General features: G+C 38.4%; 1 protein-coding gene across 1 annotated transcript; it reads right to left on the reverse strand.

Moving 5' to 3' along the window:
* Positions 1–2,206: 2,206 nt before the first annotated feature.
* Positions 2,207–22,098, reverse strand: rnf144b (ring finger protein 144B). The gene is made up of 8 exons (XM_014998426.2): positions 21,814–22,098; positions 15,445–15,689; positions 11,731–11,835; positions 10,545–10,605; positions 7,582–7,795; positions 5,256–5,385; positions 4,495–4,584; positions 2,207–3,267 (listed from the first exon to the last, which is right to left on the reverse strand). The coding sequence occupies exons 2-8, from the start codon at positions 15,613–15,615 to the stop codon at positions 3,091–3,093; spliced, it is 948 nt and encodes a 315-aa protein (XP_014853912.1). The 5' UTR covers positions 15,616–15,689; positions 21,814–22,098; the 3' UTR covers positions 2,207–3,090.
* Between the last annotated feature and the right edge of the window lie 707 nt (positions 22,099–22,805).

Consider the following 22,805-nt stretch of genomic DNA (forward strand, 5'->3'; position numbering starts at 1 on the left):
ATCAATTCAAGAAATATTTTCAATAAAGACAAAGTATTTTATTTATTTCATATCAATACTTTCTACTTACTGCTACTCGGCAAATTCCAGTCTATTCTCCTGAAAATAAACGGAAACAAAAACTCTAGAGTAGAGGAGATGTTTGTTTTAAGTTTCTGAAGCTGCAGTAGAATCAGATCTAGCATGATGTGACAAGATTCCTGTCACATCAAGACTTTTTAATAGTGAAGAATCAATCCATCCATCCATTCATCATCCATCTAAAGCCTCTTTTCACTGCAGGGTCAGGTGGAGGCCAGTATCTGTCTCCAGCTGTTGTAAAAAGTTAACCGTTTTATATTTTTGGAGCGTAGGAGAAAGGCAGAGTACCTGATGAGAACCCATGCATGTGGTGCTAACTGCACCGCCTTGTGTGTTTATGTTCATCTTACCATTACGGTAAAATCTCCCTGAGAATGTTTTAAAGTTCAAATATTTCTCCATGAGTCTACAAGCCAGCAGCAGCAGAAGCTGAATGGCTGCTTCTTTATAAACAGCTAATTAATGAACCTGTGTGTTCCACACCTACCTATTATTATTATTATTATTACTACTAATATTATTATTATTTTATTTATTTTATTATCTTTGAAACCAGAGTGGGGTAGTTATTTACCCGAGTAACTTTTTTTTTAAATGAACTTTTAGGAGCAGTTTTACTAGCTGTACTTTTTACATTTAATTTATTATGAAGTATCGTTACTCTTCCTTGAAAAATTCTGGATCATCTACCCACTGAGAGCGTCTGCACTGAATGAACAACAAACGTGAATTAACCAAACATTCACCACAAATGCAGCTTTTGTTAAAGTTTTATAAGTTGTTATATTTAAATAAATTGATTTGGGAAAGTATTTCTTTTGCTTGACTTTGTTATTTTTTTAATTATGCTGTTTACATGAATTATTTTCATTTTGGACTTAGAATACCAAAAACTTTCACGGAACTTTATAAAATCTGCGCAGTTCGCTCATCAGACACAAGGTGTCACTGTTTCCTTTTGAAAGCACGTTGTTTTGTTTTGCTCTGTCGGCTGAATCACGTGACTATTTTATTTGCGATGAAAACTGCTGTGGTCTCACAAACCCCCTCAAGTCTCACGTTGTAAAAGAAGACAATATCCAAAAGTCACGTGTTACACAGTTTACAGTCTGCTGCTTCAGTGTTTGATTCTTTTTTTTAAGTCCAGCTTATAGAAATTGTTTTGCTTCCAAAATCAGGTATTTGCATCTTTCAACATTTTTCATTAAATATTTTAATTTTTTTCTTTTTACTGATTTTAGCCTTTGCGCCTCACAGTTTTAATGGGTTCAGTTTATAGTTTGTTAAACCACTTGATTCATTCAAAAGAGCAGTGCCTTGCAAATAAAACAGTTTTTTCATTCAGTCATGTTGCTATGACGAACATTAAGTATTTTATAGGAAGCTTGCAGACCACATGAAGTAGACCACAATTAGAACATGGGGCAAAAATTATGTTGTTTATAAAGATTTTTACAAATGAAAATATGAAAAACGTCACCCTCTTTTACAATAATAACCTAAGTTAAAGTCCGGTGTCACCTCGTCAGCAAACACAGATGTTCTGTGAAAGCCACAAAGGTTCATTAGTTTCTGGAGACCAAACAGAGTCATAAAGACCAAGGATTACATTTGCTTAAAGCAGCTTATGTCAAAATAATATACAGAGCTTTGTTTGGAGCTTTGTTCTTTCCATCTGCTAGTTTTAGGAAATATAAGATCTAAATGGAAATAGAGCTTTGATTAAATGAAATCAATCGCAGCATATCTGTGTTTTAGAATGGCCTAGTCAAAGTCCAGACCTAGCTAAAACTGAGAATCTGTGGCTAGCTTTAAAATGTATTTTCCCAAATGCTCTTCATCCAGTCTGAGATCAGGTGAATGTGCACAAGAATTGGCTAAATTTCAACCCGCAGATGTGCAAAAGCTGAAGACTATTAGGGTAATTGATTGCTATAAATTTCCCTCTATTTGTGTGTGCATGTGTACGTGTGTGTGTGTGCGTGTTCATGTGTTCATGATTGAGCTGATCAGAGTTCTTATCCCAGCACATAAATACTAAAAACAAACCCAGGAAGTAAATCTGTTGAAGGTCCTCTCCCGGTCTCCATTTCCTCTCCCATAATGAGAAACAAACCGTCAGATCCAACTTTTAGGGTTTTTTTTATTTGTAATGGTGCATTTAGAAAACGCTGAAACATCAACAGAAAAAGTAGAAATGACATAACAAGACAGATAAATCATAAATATTAAATTAACACGTTTTGCAAAGTACAGGTTTTATATTACAGCCTTTGGTCTGGAACATAAGTCAGGTGGAAACGCCCATAAAGCCCTGCTTATTACATCTCATCTCCTTACAGACTTACACCATTTGCCTTCACATATTAAGAACATTTTTATATCACCTAAAACTTCTCCCATGATTACATCTGCAGTCTATTTTATTTTTTTTTTGCATAATAAATCAGCAGAATGGAAGGCAAAACGAAACGGACCGAGCAGCTGGCACTGCAGAGAGGCACCTGAGCCCTTAACGCCTCTGGTTTGGCATCATTGATGTTTGGCACATGAGGGTGGCTTTGCACTTTCAACTGGATGTGTGTGTGTCTGTGTGTGTGTGTGTGTGTGTGTGTGTGTGTGTGTGCGTGTGTGTGTGTGTGTGTGTGTGTGTGTGTGTGTGTGTATGTGTGTGTGTGTGTGTGTGTGTGTGTGTGTGTGTGTACAGAGGAGCGTTGCAGAAAGAAAAAAATAAAAGAGTCCTGTGCAGGAAAACATTCGAGTCCCAGGCGTCCAGTTCCACTGCCACGGTAACCGCTGCAAGGCGACGGACTTACATTCCACATATTTACACAGAAACAGTGATTTATTTAATGAAGGCAGCCCGCTGAAGGCTCCGCAGTCTTTAGAGAAAAAAAAATAAAAATAAAATAAAAGTTTATTTCCAAAGTTCTTCCAGCAGTTTGCACCTTCTGGTGTTCATGAGGCCAGTGGAGTCATCCCGGTTCAGGCACATGGGGGCTGAAGCTGCTATGACGATGAGGAGGAGGGGGGCTCTGGGAGGCCGGGATCTCTCTTCCTCTTCTTCTTCTTCTTCTTCCTGCTGCAGGGTTTGCACATGCAGCACAGGATGCAGGGCGACGCCAGCAGGAGGAGCGGAGACGTCACCAGGACGATGATGCTGACCCCCACCAGGATGCCCACCACCTGGTCCACAAAGACAAGCTGCTATGAAACATGCATTAAGCCAGGGGTGATCAAAATGCGGCGCAGGGGCCGCTCGTGTTGATGCAGATGGATGGTTTTATTTATTTTATCTTTTAGGTGACATTTTCTCAGAAAAAAAAAATTTCTTAAAGGGGCAGTGCTATGTATTTTCCAGGCACATAGTGTATTTTAATAACACAATCAGGTAACTATGTAACCTTCAGTTTTATAAATGCTGAATATATCAAATATAACTTAAAAGAAATTTGACTTCTTGTTTTAGCACCTTGAAATTGGGTGTGTGTCACTTTAAAAACCTCAGCAAGTTGCTGCCTTAACACGTCACCTAATTAGTAAACATGAGCATAATGAAACAGCTTAGAGGCTAAAGCATTGAGACTGAGGCTTTTTAATCAGGACAGAGTAGTCTACCATTACATGTTGAAATGGTCCAGTCAAAGTCCAGACCTAAACCCAATTGAACTTCTGAGGATAGATTTAAAAATATATCACAGATACTTTCCATGCAATATGGGCTTCCCTTATTTTAGAGCCAAAATTGGTTCTAAAAAAAGCACGCCACACTTTTCTGGTTTTTATTTTGTTAAAATATATTCATGCTGGTATATAATTTTCCTTTTAACATCACATTTATGTTCTACTTTGTCACATAAGAATCTGGTATAATATACAGGAGTTTGTGGCAAAACATGAGATAGCTCATGTTGACGTCTCCTGTAACAAAGCTGAAGGTTGGAAAAATATCACATATTCTGGTCAGCCGGGTCGTCATCGGTGTTGCATCTAAATTTAGAGCATGTTGAATAAACACAGCGGCCTGCATGTCGAAGCAAAACGTGTATGGGCAAAACAACAGAGCTCAGAGCTGAAGGGAGTTTAGAGCGGAAAGCGGGACGCGTCCCGTTCACTGCAGGGCGGAGTTTGGACGCTTAAATAGAAACATAGGATCTGATAGATGAGGGCTGAGAGCAGTGCTTCTTTGGCTCCTAAATAAAGAGAACCGCGTCATAGAAATTTTACTGCTTTGCTTCAATTTCTGTGGTGAGAACTTGTCTCTGACAGAGAGCGGAAACAAACTCTATAAAAGCTGAAGAAGGGTTATGATTCCAGGGGAGGGGAGGCTCAGAACCTGGGCGGCTCACACTCCGGCCTCTGAAGGCTAATCCGCACTAACAATGACCTGAAGGAAACACAGTGTGAGCTCACCTGCGTCCGGTTCCACATCACAGAGGCCCTGGAGTGTCCCAGCTTGTTTCTGCAGGGGCCCTTATCGTAATGCCTCAGGAAAATGTCCCCCTGCAGGGAAACACGGGACGTAAGCACCAGTTACAGATGAGTGTGTTCAGAACCGTGCAGAGCTGGGCAGGAACTAGTTACACTTACACAGTTTACATGAGTACGTTTTTGGCAAAAAATGGTCCTTTTGCTATGCTGTACTTTTTACTTTTACTTGAGTAACTTTATTATGAAATATTGCTACTCTGATTTGAGTAAAATGTCTGGATTCTCCACCCACTGGAGTCACTTTAAAACTCGTTTTAATCAAAAATTCACCAGACAAACACACACCGGCAGTTTTTGCCAAGTTTCATAAGTTTTACGTTGAAATAAATTTGATTTGGAGAAATGTTTCTTTTTCCTGATGTTGTTGTTTTGCAATTATATTATTTACAAGAATTGTATTGATTTTGGTCTTTGAAATACCACAGAACTCTATATTTTGCTCCGTCTGAAGATGATTTGAATATTAGATGATTCATGTGTTCACCAGTTAGTACTTGAGTTTCCTTTTAATACTTTTTTACTTTTACTTGAGTAAAAACATGTTGAAGTAGCGCTACTCTGACTCGAGGACAATCTTTGAGTACTCTACCCACCTCTGACAAAACAATGTCAGCAATTGTTTTGTGTGTGTGTGTGTGTGTGAGTGAGTGTGCATGCGCGCGTGTGTGTGTGTGGCCACTCACGTCCAGATTCTGCAGGCAGTACCAGCAGAAGGTGTGTTTGCAGCTCTTGCAGAGCATCTGTGCACAGCCCTGGTTCCTCTCGATGTAAACGCCACACATGGGGCACTGCTTGATGGACTCCTCCGGGTCGCTGTGGAGAACCAGGCGTCAGGCACACAGATAACCGTTACTGTCATAATTCATCTATTAATTTGATAACAACAACAAAAACAGCACATTCTGCACATTTTTCATTCAGCTACAGAAGTTGTTCTATACATTAGAAATACATTAGATGATGCCAATAATAATAATAATAATTTGAATCCTTTTTAAAATAAAAACTGAATTTTATTGCCTAATATGCAGCAGCAGCAGCAGCAGCAGCAGCAGCAGCAGCAGCAGCAGCAGCAGCATTCTTTCAGTGTAGTAAAGGATGAATCTGAAGCTAAAGCAAACTTCTAAGATCAACATGTGAAAATCTCAGGACTTTCTGCTGGACTGAACATCAACACATGTGTTACTGATCTGCTGATTATTATTGTTTTGATTCACTGATTAATAACCGATTAGCAAAAGTTGATGAATAGATTTTTTTTCAGCAGAATTTGAAATGGATGAAGCTAAAACTGCCACTTGAATTTTATGTAGAACATAATTACATCAAAACATTTTTATAAATCTTAAATGCAAAATGGATATGTTTTTTCAACGCTTTGGCTTAATTATTGCTCTGACTATGTTGTTCTTTCAACAAATTTCCTTTTTTTGAATCTGCATTCTCCAGTTAACGATTAATCGATCACTAAATTCGTTCATGATCATTCCAATATTTGGTTCACCACGATTAATCAGTATTCCGTTTTCGGGAACATGGGGCTTCTGCACTCCCACGACAAAGTGAAATCTGGATTTATGGAGGAGTTGAGACTTGCTCTGATTGGTCAGGACAGCGGCAGAATCAGGGAAGGACTTTGAGAGTCTGTCGCTCTGCTGGGTCGGCCATTGTTCTGATTACTGTGGATTTAGAAGTTAAAGAGGAAGAAACCCGAGCAGTAGAGCTGTAAAGATACAGGATATAAAAATAAAACAATGAGGGGGGAGGGGGGGTAAGAAACGCATGCAGGGGGAATCTCTGGAGTATTTTTAAAAAATGTAGGAGTTTTACAACAAAGCGTCTAAGTGAAGTATGACATTGTTGAGCTAAACTCTGTGGGGGAATTTCCTTCACTTTCTTTATCTTCCTCAGCACTCGGCCTTCACTGCAGCCTCTAACTAACGCACCCTGTGCCCTCCAGGCCTCCTCCTCCTCCCGTTGGCACAGAGACAATGAAATTCCAGTTTAACTCAGTGGCTCCCTGATGACATCAGCCAGGCTGGCACAGCCACAGCAAGGCAGATTATGCAGCTGTACACTAGCACACTGAAGGCTCTGCTGAGGAATACCAAGCTATTAATGCTGAGATAATAGATTTATTCAGCGCAGGTCCCATCGCTGGGCTCAAGGGAAAAACAAATGATCTTTTTAACATTTTCAGTGTGCTGGAAAAAGCAGCCAGATTTAGCTTAAGTTGTTTTGCGTAGAAATGCCACCACACTCTTCACTTTTCAGATTTTTATTTATATTTTTCTTTTACATAATCATGTAACCCTCCCACCCCCAAAACACTGCAAATACACTAAATCTTACCAATTATTTTTATCTAATTTCTAGTGCAAATATCTCAGTACACCTCAAATTAGACGAAACTAACTTTCAAGTTTCTTTGTAGAAATATATAGGAGCTTTTTAATACTTGAATGTGGGTAAAATTGTACTAAATTAATGGCAGATTATTTCACTTATAACAGGACATTTTCTGATGCTATAGGTGAAATAATCTAGCAGTGGAACTAGACTAAGGAGTTGTTGATCTAAATCAATCTCCTACATCTTGCTGGAAAGTTACCTGTATGTTAACTTAGTCTTATTTCAAGTATGCTGAGATATTTGCACTAGAACTAGATAAAAACAAATATTTAGTAAGATTTTGTGTTTTTTGCAGTGTTTTGGGGAGGCTACAGGCTTATTAAAAAGAAAAATAGAAATAGAAATCTGAAAAGTGGCATTTCTATGCAAAATAATTTAAAGCTCTGTCACTGGGAGCATTAAAAACATCATTTGTTATTTATCAAGATATTTGGACTAGGAACTAGATTAAAAATAATTACTTGCGTTTTTGCAGTGAACACTTTAAAGTATGTGACTGTAACATGACTAAATGTGAAAAAAGTTTAAAGTAGGCATGGTGCTGCGACGTTTTGAAACTTCTTCTATGAGCAGCTGAAACCAAACCAAGTGACTGACCTGCTTCCAGGGGACTGCAGGGGTAGCATCATGGGCTGGCCCTCGGGGCAGGTGTGGCCCTCCAGCCAGGGGCCCCTGCAGCTGGAGCAGAAGACAGTGTGACAGGCGGGGCAGGCCACGGCGGCGGGCCGGCCCTCGGTGCTCGCCTGCACACTGCACACCGCCTGACATTCAAGCACCGGGCACCACGCTTTGCTGGGGTCCAGCTTCACACCTGGAGAGACATACGGACAGGAAAATATGTATAATACACAGAATCTAAATATTCTTTAACATTTTCATCCCTTGTTTCCAAACAGATTAACTCGGCTACAGGACAAGCTGCCACTGCATTTTCTGAATAAATGCAGAACACAGAAAAAACATGGAGAAAACTTTGGAAACTGCAAAGAAAGAATCAAACACTCTAAATTAAGAATCGCTGAGACTAATATCTGTAGTAGGCGTGGCTGCATCCAAATAAAACATATTTGTTGGGTCCTGTTAGGTTTGATGTCGAACCTGTAATGCTGCGAACGCATTCTTTTACAACAACAAAAGGATCTGATCATCCTGTCCTCATCCTGTCCAGACAACACTAAAACATTCACAAAATGAACCAAAAGATTGATCAAACATGAGTGAACTTTAAAGGGTGAATAATCTGTTTTTAATCCCCATCAGGTCGAATTTTTTGGTGATGTGAAGCTGCAGATTTAAAGCTGACAGTGACCCAGCAGTGCTGGACTTTGTCTTCAGTTGTATTCTGTAATCTTTGAGGATTACGTCAGTGTAAATAAATACTCCTGTTAGATCGTTTTGATTGCTTAGCAGTTACAGTAACAATAGACAAATAAAAAGCTTCAGTTTAGCAGCTCCTGTTTAATACAGCGGCACTTTGGAGCTACACAAACACATTAGCATTCCCATGCTAGCAACTGTTTGCTGGACTATAAAACAGAGAAGTTCCCTCATATTTCATTTTTTTAGTCGATGTATGAAGTTATCAGATGGGCTTAGACCAGATGGAATAAATTTGGAACATATTAATTTATTTGGCAGAGACAATGCATATTAATTAACATTTCTGTAAATGTGCCAGAATTAGCTAAAATGCTATTTTTCAGCTGTTGTCTCTGGACAAAGAGCATTTTGTCTTGCTAAAAATAAAGTTCATACAAAAGAAGTTTATAGATACCTCCTCTTTTAATTTGAATCTGGATGATCTTTCTATAAAGTACAACTATATGTATGCTGATGAATTCAACATTGTTTGCTAACAGAAGCTAGTCAGAAGTAGTGCTAGCTATGGTGTCCAGTATGATATTCTGTTAAACCTTAAATAGAAAGCTGTTGTAATCAGACAGAACCTAACACTTCTATCTTTTTATTTAGCAAAGTGTTAGATGTTTTGAGCAAAGTGAAATACTCATTAATATATTAAAATAAAGTATCTATAATGACGATAATATACAGCAGCATATTGTATGTGCATTTACAGTCATATTTAATAAATTAGTATATGCTTTCAGATGAGACTCGTTTGTCAGAGTAAAAATACCTTTAACCTAATCCCTGCGAATACAAAAACTCGTATCCAAATTTTTGTTTAGTTTCTTCTGTTTGGTCATTTAAAAAATTTTTGTCCAGTTTTGAATTACAAAACTAACTTACATGCAACTTATCAACAAGATATAGTAGCTTATTTTAAGTAAATAATTCTTAAATATTGATAAGTACTAGTTCCACTGGCAGAATTTTTCACTAACAAGATGTTTTTGTCCACGTTGTCAATGAAGAAAGTGTACTAAGATATTTGCACTAGAAGACAAAAATACTTTGGAAGATGTGTTCTTGTAGTGATATTAAAAATACTTTTCATCAAGGTTATATTTATGTATTCATTTTTTTACTGGTCTGATTTAATATGCAAGTTCTAATTTTGAGGTTTTCATTACATGTAAGTGGAAAATCATCATAATTAACAGAGATAAAGGCAAACATCCGTGAGTGTGTGTGTGTGTAAGTAAGCTATATAATGCGTTTCATTTAATGATGAAGTGTGTGAAATAAATGAGGCTTTTTAATAATATCTTTCAGCTACAAGTATTTTCCAGGCTTCTGGAAACTCCTGAACATCTTATGTTTTATAATAGCTGTGAAATTTATCACATTTTATCTTTTGCATTTTAGTTTTGTGTGTTTCTTTCATGACATGGAGCAGTGTATCTGAAGAAATGGTAAAATATTGAAGGAGAATAAAGATAATGCTAACACTCTTAACAACGTGTGAAATGACAGATCAACTGGGCTAAAAACACTTAGCTCATTATCAGTGTTACAATATCCACAATTACAATAAAACTGCAACTGTAAGATGAGAAGTAACAAGCAAAACTGGAGGTAACCGAGAACAAAACAAAATCACTTTATTCTTTTGAATATAATTTCAGAAGAAAATGTAAGCCACATGATCACATGTGCATTAAAAAATGCAATAGAAATATTTGAATGTCAGTTTGTGCTTTCGCTATGAATCATAATGAAGGGAGTCGTTGCAGCCAAGCAGCACAGCAGCCAGTACTTTGACCTTTGTTTCGCTTCCAATAATTCGAGTCTCATGATCCGCAGCAAGAGTAAACAATACCAGTTATTGGCTCCACAGCGTACTGTTACCGTACAGCTGGAGAGGAGCAAAATACACCTGCATCACAAACTGTTCTTGGCTTGCAAATAATAAATGTCATCAGAAAGTTATGTGAACAGTCTCACTTCTCAAAGAAGTTCAAAGAGTGGGCAAAATTATTATTATTATTTTTTTTTTTATGTTCTGGCATTTCAGTGCAACTCAGGATAATAAAGTTATTTCTAAAAAAAAAAAAAAAAAAAAAAAAAAAAAAGAACAGCACACTGTGGAGTATTAATAATGAAGTTCTAATGTTACTTCAGGTTTCTAGAAGCATCCAGGATGTGACAGTGCTCACCTCTCTCAAACTTCAGGCGCTGATACAGCTCCACCTGGTACGGAGCTACTAAATTGGCAATCTGCAATCAGAGAGAGAGAGTGCAACCCGAGTCAGACCCATGTTTGATGGCATGAAGACCACACATAACCAGAGAAACACACACACAACACACATGTGTTTAGATCCAGGTGTTTTTCAGATCCATTCTGTGTTGGGCTGCATTTGCCACTAAATGCATTTTGTATTAACTTGTTCTGTATATTTTTCAGTGAAGTTCTATTGGTCATAACATATGAATATGCTGCTTGTTGCTGTGGTTTAGTTTTTTTTCTCTCTCTCTCTCTCTTTCTCCAACTGTGGAATCAGATTTCTACAAGCTAATGTTCTCTCTCTTGTTTCTATCCTCTCACCATTCAGACAACAATTTTGAGAGCCACACAAGAGACATCTAATAAAAATGAAAATAAAAACATTTTGCAAGCTGGTTTACAACAAAGGCAATAAGCACTGTGCAAAATTAGCATAGTTTATTTCCCCAATTTGTAAGTGTAAAGCTAAAGTGATGTGTTTTTATTGCAAGACTGTTTTTAAGCAGTAGCTCGTGAGTCAGCCTGTTTCAACATCTTTTTTTGGAGTATCATTTTCATGCTTTCATCTAATGTTTGGTTCAACATCTCCTCAACTTAACGTTGCCACTGAAACACATAACAGTTCACTTTGTAATATCATTAAAGCAAAAATATTGCCACCTTAGCAAAACATTGGCCCAAGTTATTTTTTGTCAAAAGTGATTTTCTTGCCTAAATGATATTTTGGTAAGAAAGAGGTGGTGAAAATATATTTATATTCATAAAAAATATCTGGTAAAATTTAGCAACGTCTGGTTTCTTAAGAAATGTGGCTGCAAGACAACAAATCTGGAAATGTCCCGTGATTAAAAAAGGAAAGAAAAACCCGAAACCCAAAATGATGACTACCTGCTTTTTACAGACAAGCATGTTTAAAATACAAACATGTAAGATGGAAGGAATAAATGTATCCATCGCACATTTAATTTAATAAAATATGTTAAGCGTAGCATACTTCCTGGTTAGGGACAGCAAATTTCAAGGGACCCCAGAGCCCACCCCACACAGCCGTCTCTGTGCCACAACTGTCTTAGTTTGGTTCTTCATGTGAGACATTCTCAATTTACAGGACATACCTCTGAGTCGAGCAGCGCTCCGGTTATTGGGCAGGCCATGTCCGGACAGGTGATCGGAGCGCCCCCGCCCTCCATCACGGCCAACTGGACGTACTGTTGCAAACACTGGAGGGGACAGAAAATGCAGCAAAGTGAGATGTATTATGTTTTGGTGCAACAATTGCAGTTTTCTGACAGATCACTGATCTTTAAAAACCCTGACCTGCTGATTTCGACTTTGGTTGATGACTATTTATTTTTTGTCTAAAAAGTAGCTAAATATAGCAACAATGACCCTGTTTAAAGGACGGCAATCCATTGAACGTCGTTTCTGTTAACATATTTACATACCAATGTTCTAATTACAATCTCCGTTTACACAGAAACAGTAGAGATGTGAAAATTGTGTAATTCTGTCACCATGTCACAAGTTGGCGCTATGGTCTTTAAAAACTCTGCCTGAAAGCCACCACAACTAATAAACATTCAAGATGGCAGAGAACCTGTTTCTATGGACAGACGACTCGTCGTAGAAAACCACCAAATTTCAAGTCATTGTTGATATTTTATTCTTCTGTGGTTTTTAAAATTATGGGCAGTCACTATGTGTGCATCTTCTGATTCTAGTTATTCTGCGCATGATCCAGGGATTCCCCGGAATAATAATAATAAAAAAATCTATTTTTGTCGATTTTTTTTACACAACGGAGACCAAAATGTTTTCAAACCATTGAACTCTGAAACCTGTTGTCAAACTGCAGCATTGTCAGAGAAAACATTTGTCGTCATGTAAATGAACAATACGAACGCAACAAAACATTTCCCAGGGTTTCTATAGGTTTAACCAAGTCCAATTTAAGACCATTTCAAATCATTATGAATGGAATTTAAGACCTGTTCCTCCACATCACCTGTCATTGGACGCAGAGATAAATTTGCACTTACCCATAACAAACGCAAAAAGATAGTTTGCCAGCTAGCTAGCGAGCGCATGTTAGCATTGAATTATCGGTAGCCTCAACCATAGATATAATACATTTTTTATTGTTTAATTATAATGTCTATGGCCTCAACCCTCTTGAGTCACAGAATGCAGTGCAGACAAAATCTTTTGCCTGACAGGAAAAAAAAATGCATACGAAAAAATAGTTTTGTCAAGACTAAATTTAAGACCTGTGATTAACATTTTAAAGGCCAACTTCCTTTAAAAGTAATGTAAGAGATTCAAAGGCCTAAATTTTAGATAAATTAATTTAATATTTTTTAAGGACCAGAAAACGTGTGAAAAGGACCAAAGTCACCTAGTTGGCAACAGAGAAGTGACGGGTGTTTACATGACCTGGTGGGCTGGTCAGTCGGCAGAGCAAAACGGGACAGTGGCTGATTCTCAGACCTTTGCGAAGGTAGATAAGATCGGTGGATAACATTGGTTTCACATGTCCAAAATTAAGGAAATCTGGGCCAGTTTATTGGTGCACCCCAAGTCTCACTGCAGAAGACTCACAAATGCCACACCTTTTGAAAAACAAAAAAGTCATTATTGCATCATAACAGCAAATCATCTAGAAACACAAAGGAAGCAGTTAAGGAAATGAAGTGTTGTGAAAGATTGTAAGTCTGACAAAGGCGTTTTTAGCATCCACATGCCAAAAGTCAGATGTTGCCTCAACTGTGAATTCTAGAAAGGAATGAGGAACTACATAAAGATTGCACAAATACAAATTCAGTTTGAGGAACAGAAGAAGAAGAAAAAAAGTCTTTGAATATTACATTTCTGTGGAAGAAGACAAACAAAAAGCCTGAGTGGAAGTTTGACATGAGTTACCAAACGGAGTGGGACCAACACAAGCCTTCTGCTATCTGACAGCAGAAGGCTCAGGGTATTTGTTATTTACACAACAGAGATAATCTGAATGTACTGGCTCCATTTCACTTTTCTTCCTTCTTAAAACAACGCCATACGTAGGCGCTGTTTTTGGTTTCTGCGACCTTGTGCGTCCAAATCCAGGGAGCTGGGACAGAGATTAGCACCTGCTAGTGGATTCTCTGACGGGAATCCACTCAGTTTGGAACAGATGGGACGCCAACATCTGGCCTCCACTCATAAATATTACAGCTCTGTCTTCTAAAAATAGCGCTACTGATCTCGTAACAAGTGTGAAAGCGAAACTCTGCCGATGACTGGGAGCCGGTGAACACAGTCAGCAGCTGGGAGAAATCTGAAAAATTCCACGGACGAGTTAAATGGAATAAAACAGGCGAGGGAGTGCCAGAACCTTCATCTCACCAAAATGGAAACGCCTGATACGTGCCAATAAACGGCTTTATTTTAGGGAGCAGAAACTGTGTAAAAATAATCACCGAGCGCGTTTGTTTTGGATCGCTTTTGGAACACCTTCGCTGCCAACACTGCAGCAAAAGAAGAGCGCTCTGAAATTGTATGCAGTAATAACACCCTGTTCTATTTACGTTGCTCTTCAGGAGTTTACGCACACTTACTGCTGAAGCCAGAAGTTTACATGCGCCAAACGAAAACGCATGCAGTTAACTCAAACGAATCGGTTAACCTATCAGACGTTTCTAAAGCCATGACATCATCACCTGGGCTTCTCCTTGTCGTTTAAGGAGATAGAAATCATTGTGGATGTAACCTTCTGATTTTAAAGGAATAATTGTCTGACATATTATTTCTCTCATTGTGAGACATTGAGCAAACAGAAATAATTCAGGTACCGGTAATTCGAACTGATCTAAAACAAGAGAGGTTTGGTCTAATTTAATTTCAGACAATGAGAAAAAAAAAAAGGTAGACGTGTCATTTTATTGTGTGAATGCGAACTTCTGGTTTCTGCAGTATAAGCACTGATGTCAAATTCATTTGTGATTCTTTGGTGATGCATTTAAACAGTTCTTCGTAAAGGTGAACTGATAAGAAAACACACAGCTTCAGTGACGACAAACACAGCAGATAAAGTTCTGGGTCAGGTTAGGAACTTAATGTGTAATCTGCTTCCTCTATTCCAAAACCAGTTATATTGACATGTACTCTGTTAAAGCTTCAAACTCAACTCTACTGCATGGGTCATGTTGAAAGTTAACAGAATTTAAAGGAACTCCAGCTTTTTTCAGAAGAAGAGTGTTTTGCATGTGCTGCCTTGACTGTGGTGATAGAATGTTATTGGAAACAGAAAATGTGTGGTTTCTCTGGAACTTAAAGCTGCAGTATGTAACTTTTACAGAAATAAGTTGTTTTTTCCCCCACATTTGTTAAAACCGTCACCATGTCGTAACAGTGTGTTATGAGACAGATCATCTGTGACAAGATCAATCTTCTGCACCTCCTCTCTGAGCTGCTACTGCCGTCTGAAGAAATGCATCATTCCTGACCAAAAACAACCAATCAGAGCCAGGAGGAGGGTCTTAGCGCTGTCAATCAAACTCTGGCACACGCTGCTAAATGTGCTGACGGCGGAGAAACAACTTACTGTTGCAGTTTAGTTTTAACCTTGTGTGTATTCTGGGAAATCCACAATAAATTCAAACAAGTGCACCGGATTCTCTTTTCAAATTAATAGAAGTTGGTTCAAATGCATCACTAAAGAAGCAAAGCCAGTATGCCAATTATTAAAAATGTTTGTAAACTTCTGGCCAGAAGCTTGTGTGCTGTGAATCCTAGAATCCCTTCCTCAGATCAGCGTCTGCCCTGAAGTTGGACATGTCATCGCCACTGCTTACCGCTGTGCAGAACATGCACTTGCAGCCCTCCAGTTCATTGATGGCTTCGAGCGGCTGCAGGCTGAGGCACAGCTTGCAAAACACATCCTGGCTACTCGGGGCACCGGCGGCAGCCATCACTGGTGACGGATCCCTGTCTTCCAGGTGAATAGAGGGACTCCTGCTGGCCATGGTGGGAGGAGGCAGGGCGGCTCTAGGCCTTCCGCTGGCCTTGACGATGACGATGATCTACGGTTGCCATAAACCTGGAAGCAGAAATGAAACGGATTTATTCATGTACAACTCCGCTTCCTTCCTCTTTAGACCGATTCTGGAAAGTTTACCAACTCTGATGGTTTTCCATGTGTCTGTATAATCACCTTTCCCAATATATGATGTCATCTTTCAGACCAGAGGTCTGTGTTTAGCAATCCTAAAGTTATTAGGCATCAGTTCAATCATTCTGAGTGTAAGAATTAATCATATGTTGTGTCATCTATACTGTTTCTTGTCTTGTCCAAGAAACAGTTAAAAATACATTTTAAGAGAACAAATCAACATTATGTTGAAAATTCTTGGGCGGTTTTGTATCACAGTTGAGGTCCTGTTTTCTAAATTCTGTACAATTGTTTTCTGTTCAGTGAACTGTAGTTAGAGGAATTCACGAGTCATTTTGACCAAGTCCAAGTTAAGCAAGTAAGTAAAGTCAACGACTGAAACTAACATTTTCTCATCACATTCCAAACATCTAGGTCACCTGACCGCTAACCCTCTATCGCTGTAGGTTTGGTTTCCGGCACAGCATGTTTGTAATCACCTTTCAGTCCAATATTTATTAAGTTATGTTTCAATTGTTTAACATTTAATTTACCAACCAAAAATCAGTTGAAAGCTGATTTATGTTATTTAGAAAGTTGTTTAAATCTAATATGTACCCCATTAGAAATATAAATAGACCTTAATGTTGCAAAAATAATAAGTGTAAGTGATTAAACCAGTTCAAATTTGATTTCCAAATGAATCAAACAGTATGTTTGATTCATTTAGTTAACTTAGTTAAGCACTAAGTTAACTTTTATCCCCATCTTCATACTGCCCTCTTAATATGCTGCACTAAATATTGTCTTGATTCTCTTCTTTTTAATAATATTGGGAACTATTTTCTAAATCCAACTTGTTCTCAACCATAAATAATAATGTTCAAATTTAAGATATATATGACAAAATAATAAACGAAGCTAAGTGTTGTAAGTGATGAGCAACATTAACAGTGATAACATTTAAAAATATACACAAAACATAGCAAGTTTACTTAAGAAAGACTGCACATTATCACATTTGTCCAAAATATACTGTAAAATATAATATTTGTAAAGAAAACACAGAGCCTATTCTAATACATACCAGACATCAACAAAAACAGGGGACGAGCTGTCAGTTACCAGTTACTATGGTAACCACCCACTGCCAAGAGCAGCATAACAGAACTTAAAACACTAAAGAAACATATAAAAAAAATAAAATACAATCAAAGAACAAATTTTTGACAAACATTGTTACAGTAAAACCCTGTTGCATGTTTTTTGTAGATAAAAATGTAACGCCGTCATGTCGCCGCGTGTGTGGACAATAAAAAATCTGGTTTGTTAAAACTCATTACAATGAATCATAATAACGTTTAAATACATATGTGGGTGATTCTTTTTTTGCGGCAACATTCCATGTCTCCATGTTTTGCTTACAATTATTTTTTGTAAAATGTGCCAAATATTTACAACAAAGTATTTTAATTATATATTTATATGTTTGCCATTATTCAAATATAAATGAAATGCCTTTTAAATATTATTTTGTTCTTTACATACCTTTTTGGTGACCAACATGCTCAATTTCATTGCGTCCCCAGTGCAATGTAATAGACTTCCTCATGAAGTTTAAACTATAAAATATATATATATATTTATGTTTTTCTTCAATAAGTTGATTGACTGGACTAAACATTATTTTAATATGCAATTGAATCTGTTGAAACTATTTTTCTTATTTGATATTTTCTTCATATTATACATGTCCCAGTACTAACTTTCCACCCTGTTAGGATTTTTCCTTTTTGCCTTCAAAAAGTCTAAAATTCCATAAAAACCATTTAATGTAAGTGACATCAATTGGTTTTGAAGTAAATTCAACCATGGAAAACAAAGTAAGCTTCAACTGTCACTATCTCTGTACTTTTTCTTATCTTAAATATGTTAAATCTGTATGAGTAAAGCTTAAAGTTCCATCTTGTTAGGATAGATTGTGAAAAAATGTTTATTCAGTAGAATTTAAAAAAAAAACATTATATTAGATTTAGTCATTAAAGGTTTGTTATTCTGTTGAAAGTTAACTAGCTAAATGTTCACCACATAAAGAGCTACAGGTAGATTAGTCAGAAAAGTTCCACCCTGTTATGTTCCACCCTGTTATGTTCATGAACCAAACAGGGTGGAAATTAGGGCGAAAAATAATCATTTTGAGTAAAATACAAAATGTCAGATGATGGAATACAGTTGCAGAGTAGTCTGAGGTATTAACCGATGTATTTGCCATTTGTCTGTTTTCATTTCACTAGTTGCCCCCATTGACTCCTGTGAGGGGAACACTGAGTACCTGTCATGGGAAAATCCACTACAGGGATGTCACCTGTTTTTGCCAAATAGAGCCAGGACAAATACTCTACCTATACTTTGACTTGAAAGAGGCAATTCTGCAACCAATGATGAAAATCGTCCGATTTTAGAATCGAAGACATTAATTTTCCACCCTGTTATGGGACAATCCACCATGTTATGTTCTATTCCACACATGTTTTTATTAAATATTGTTACAGAAACATTAAGTACTGTGAATTTTTCTGTGCCATGTTGGGAATTGAAGACCAATAAATGCACATATTGATATAATTTTTTAAAATTACCAATATTTTCAATGCTGTCAGTAATAATGAGTTTAAAAAAAGTATTTTCTTTACAATACAGACATAAATGATTCGTGTTACAATTTCAAAAATAAAACATATTATATAGTAAAAGGGGCACACTCTTTTTAAGAAAAAAACACCTGTAATTATTAATTTATCCAATCCTGAGCTTGCCCATTATTAATTTCTTATTGTTAAACATGTCAGTGTTGTAACACAATATTTAAAACTTAAAACATTAATACTTTTTTTTTCAAATGTTCTGAAGCCGAAATGTTGCCGCAAAACAAGAATCACCCATGTATGAAGCTTAATATTTGCTCCAGAAAAAGAAGAATCTCCCTTGCCATGAAGACCTTGCTCTGACCAAAAGGCATTTCCTTTATTTAACAGAAAAATCAGTAAGTCCTTGAATAATGATTTGTATAAATTATTACAAATCATTATTCAAGGACTTACAGATTATTGTTTTCTTCAGTTCTTAAGAAAGTCAAGAAAATGGCTGCTGAAGCTTTGTCCCTGTCACTTGATGGTTCTGTTTGTAGCTTATGTACTGTGTGTAAGTGAGAGGCTGTTTAAAAGGCCCTTGAACATAGGAAGTGGTTGATGCAGTGCAACACTTCCAAACTCGTGTACGTGTTGCTGTCGGTGCAGGGTTGAGCGGTGTAATGTGGGCCATTCTGGCCACAGACTGTGAGGACAGCTGTAATGATCCTTTCAATAAGAAAAGATCATCAAAAGCAAAACCTAAAAGATTCCTGTGCAAATGTTGACAAGTACCAAATATCTGAAGCCTATAATTGATTTTTATGGGGTGTTTTTTTTATATTGCCATATCAGGCTGACATGACCTGTATTTGAGGTTCACAGTTTACAATGTAGATACGAAGCAGATCAGGTGTAACGTTGAGCTAAAAGCCCAAACAGCTGAAAAGATGAGCTGTCCAATCTCATTGATCTTTGCTCCAAAGAGCTGGGTGCCTATTTGCATCTGACACAGGGAATGAAATCTACCCTCTGGGCGAAACCGGGTCCATTTATATGTGACCTGATTATGTGGTTATTATTTGCCTCTCAAGTCTGAACATGGATCTGGGAATAGCATCAAACCCAACTTAATCACCCTTGGAAAATCAGTAGGGTTTGGCAAATGTTCCACTCTGTGACCAGGCTAACTACTATTAGCAGTACAAGTGGCGCATGTATCGTTTTACATGTTCACAAATAGAAATAATGGCACACAAGCTGACAAAGTACAAAAACATAAACTGGATTCAGCCCAGAGTGGAATTTGGGGTTAAGGTTAGTGAGGAAAATCAATTTGTCCCTGTTGGAATTCTCACTTCAGAGAGCTTTCCTATCCCAAGCTGAGGACCTTGAAGTATAAATTGTTTTAAAATGTCTTGACCAAATGGTGGTCCTTGTACACCTTACTGTCTAAAAGAACAGGAACTTGTTGCAAAAACTTTGAGATCCAAGCTCTCTCTTCCTCCAGGAACCAGCTCAGTCAAGTTTAGGTGCAATTTGGAGGTGTGTGCCCTTCCCACCAGCTAGGAGAACTGCAGTGCAGCACAACTTGCTTGTGCAAGCTGCCTAAAAGCTGTTGATTTCAACCAAACTCTCAAGATCTACAAGTTGACACACCTGAGTCTGTGTCTTCGTAGATAAGCTAAGCTAACATGTGATTGCTAGCATGAGGAATGTACACTGCAAACAGCTTGACTGGAAATGGTTTTAGCCACTCCGTTTGTAACGCTTTAATCAGTGTACTACAAAATGAAAGGTAAGAAAAACAGATCTTTTGTTAATAGTTGACAGAGGGCAAGATAATTCTATCTTGGACGATAGATCCGGACCATCTCCAAAGGACAGAGCCCCACCCAAAAACAACAAATCAGTCCTCTGTTTTCAAAAAAACATGAGTAATAAAGTCATAATCTGGGATTTGCACTTAATCCCGAGAAGGACTGCGGGTTGGACTCGAAACAGGGTCACACAGGAAGCTGCTGTGTTAAAAGCAAACTGCAGCCCGAGCAGCTGCTGAAATCACAAACTGCCTTGAACACACTATGAAAGTTGGCAGGAAACTTCTGCAGCAGTTCGACCACTGCAGCCAGTTTTTAGGCTGAACGCTCCGATATTATTATTAGTATTATTATTTTTATTGTTATTATTATTATTATGGGTTATTAGCGATCTGCAGTTGCTTTACATGCGGAACAGCACCTTTTCTGCCCAGTCACGTTTTAATTTCTTCCCGTACTTCCATGCGGACCAGCTGAGGCGTCTGCTATCATCACGCCACAAAGTCTGCTAGCTTGTCCCATCCTGCCTGGGCCCTACAACCAACCCTGTGGTCTCACGCTGGAAAATAACAGCCTTCATTCACTTTGCCTCCCTCCATGGAAACTCCCCTTATGTCATTATTAATACAGTGGAGCTTTTGTTCAGGAGAAACTTTACAGTTGAACTTGAGATAACATCGGTGGGCAATCTATCAATAGGGCAGAGCAGCTTCGATGAAGCAAACCGAAGGTGGTCTTTAAAGGACCTGCGCCTGCAGAATGCAACCCTATTTTAATGCAACAATGCAATCAGATGGTTAATGTTGGACGGATTTCCATCCAAATGTCTGCAGAAAGGCTGCATTTCAGCCTGGAGGCCTTCAGAAGTCTGATTGCATCCAGCCCCTCCATCTGCAAACATTCCAGCTCACACCACTGCTACAGAATGTCTTATATACAGCCTTGTGTGCAAACTGGGTTTTCTTCTGTTTAGATGAAATAATGATTAGTGTTCAGTCAGATGAAGGTCTGGATGGGAATGCTACTGAAGCTGAAAGAGGTCAGAGGAGTTTGGGGGGCATCAAAGCATCATTGTTAAGGCCGGGACGGAAAACCAGATCAGCCTGGTGAGAAGCTGCTGCTGCTTTTGCACAGACTGCCACTGTGCTGCAGCAGGAGGCAGCTGTGTGCGTGTGTGTGTGTGTGTGTGTGTGTGTGCGTGTGTGTGTGTGTGTGTGTGTGTAGCAGAAATCATATGGCATCACTTTCACTGCTGTGTTCACACACGTCTGTGTAATTCAGAGGCGTTCTAACCTAATAATTTGAATGTTTATTTACTTTGAGAGAGACCGATACACGATCACATAACACAGCATAATACTGACTTACTGAAGAAGGAAATGAAAGTGGAAATAAATTAGCATCGATCATGTCTGCCAGCATCGGTTGCTTGTATTTATAGCCACATATATTTGACTATCATCACAAAAGAAAGGGGGGAAAAATCTGTATATTTTTGCGAATACAAACTAAATACATCTGCGTTTTTAAAGCTCGCGCTTTCACACAGATCAGAACTGGCAGACGTGATTTCTTTTTTTTACACATATCATTCTAGTAGCTGGAATGCGTTAAAAGCAGACCTACCTTGCCTAAGGTGTGGGAGCAGCTTCCAGATCCGCAGCCGCAGTGCTCTCAGAGGAACATATGTTGATAAAGGAGTCTGCCTCTGTCATAACCTGCTGCTAGCCTGTAAGGCTCCCGCCGCGGCCCTGGACACGATCTTCCTCACTGAACTGGAGTTTGATGGAAGTGGAAAAACATCGCAGCAGCCCCGCGGCTCCCCCCGTCAGGACCGTGTCTCCGTGTGGGAGCTCTGCCTCCGCGGTCTGAGCCCATCCAGGAAGCTCCGCTCGCTCTCCACTGAGCTCAACTCACGACTGCTCCTGCTGGTTGACTCGCTCAACTCACTCAACTCTTGCTGCTTTCAAGTGCTGTCCGGAGAATTCAGACACTACGTATGACCACTACCCCATTGCGTTTAAAAGGGCAGTTTTATGTGAAAATCGACTTGTTTTAACTTTACATCGTGTTTATAATGTTAGTCCATGATCAAAAACATACATGGAGTTTTAATTTGATTATTTTAGGCATGTTTGAGAAATCCATTAATGTCCCCAGGTATCCATTCCAGGGGAGACTAAAATGTCAGAAACTATTGCTCTCACCGAGCGACATGTTTTCCAAGAAGCTCCTCCTCGAAACTGCTGTTTCTAACTCGAGTTTCAGAGAGGACTCTTCTCCCCGACACCCCCACTCAGCTTCTTCAGAAGGCAGCAGCAATGAGAAAACACCTGGTCCAATGAACAAATCCTGAACTCATCATACGAACTACTCAGTGAAATGCTGGTGAAAATACACTAAGTTAAAAGATTACAAGAGGAGCATAATGATGTGCTCAGAGTATCAGAAAGAGCAAGAGCTTTTTAAAGAGACAGACCTAATTTCAATGCATTAAAATGGAAAACCAAATTCCTTTGAAGTCATGTTTAACATATACAGCACTTTTATAATAACTGAACATAGTATAGTTACTTTTTCGTGCTATGAAATGGCACTATGTGCCTAGAAAATACCTA

The sequence above is a fragment of the Poecilia mexicana genome, unplaced genomic scaffold, assembly GCF_051168715.1.
Source record: "Poecilia mexicana isolate PSO_F unplaced genomic scaffold, ASM5116871v1 scaffold_16, whole genome shotgun sequence".
In the NCBI taxonomy this organism is placed as follows: Eukaryota; Metazoa; Chordata; class Actinopteri; order Cyprinodontiformes; family Poeciliidae; genus Poecilia; species Poecilia mexicana.

Excerpts from the sequence above, each read along its gene's own strand:
- rnf144b (XM_014998426.2), bottom strand. The coding sequence starts at position 15,615 with ATGGCCAGCAGGAGTCCCTCTATTCACCTGGAAGACAGGGATCCGTCA. Across the intron at positions 5,386-7,581 it reads CTGCAGTCCCCTGGAAGCAG|CGACCCGGAGGAGTCCATCA; the intron begins GTCAGTCACTTG and ends GGTTCTCCACAG. Across the intron at positions 3,268-4,494 it reads TGATGTGGAACCGGACGCAG|GTGGTGGGCATCCTGGTGGG; the intron begins GTGAGCTCACAC and ends TTTGTGGACCAG.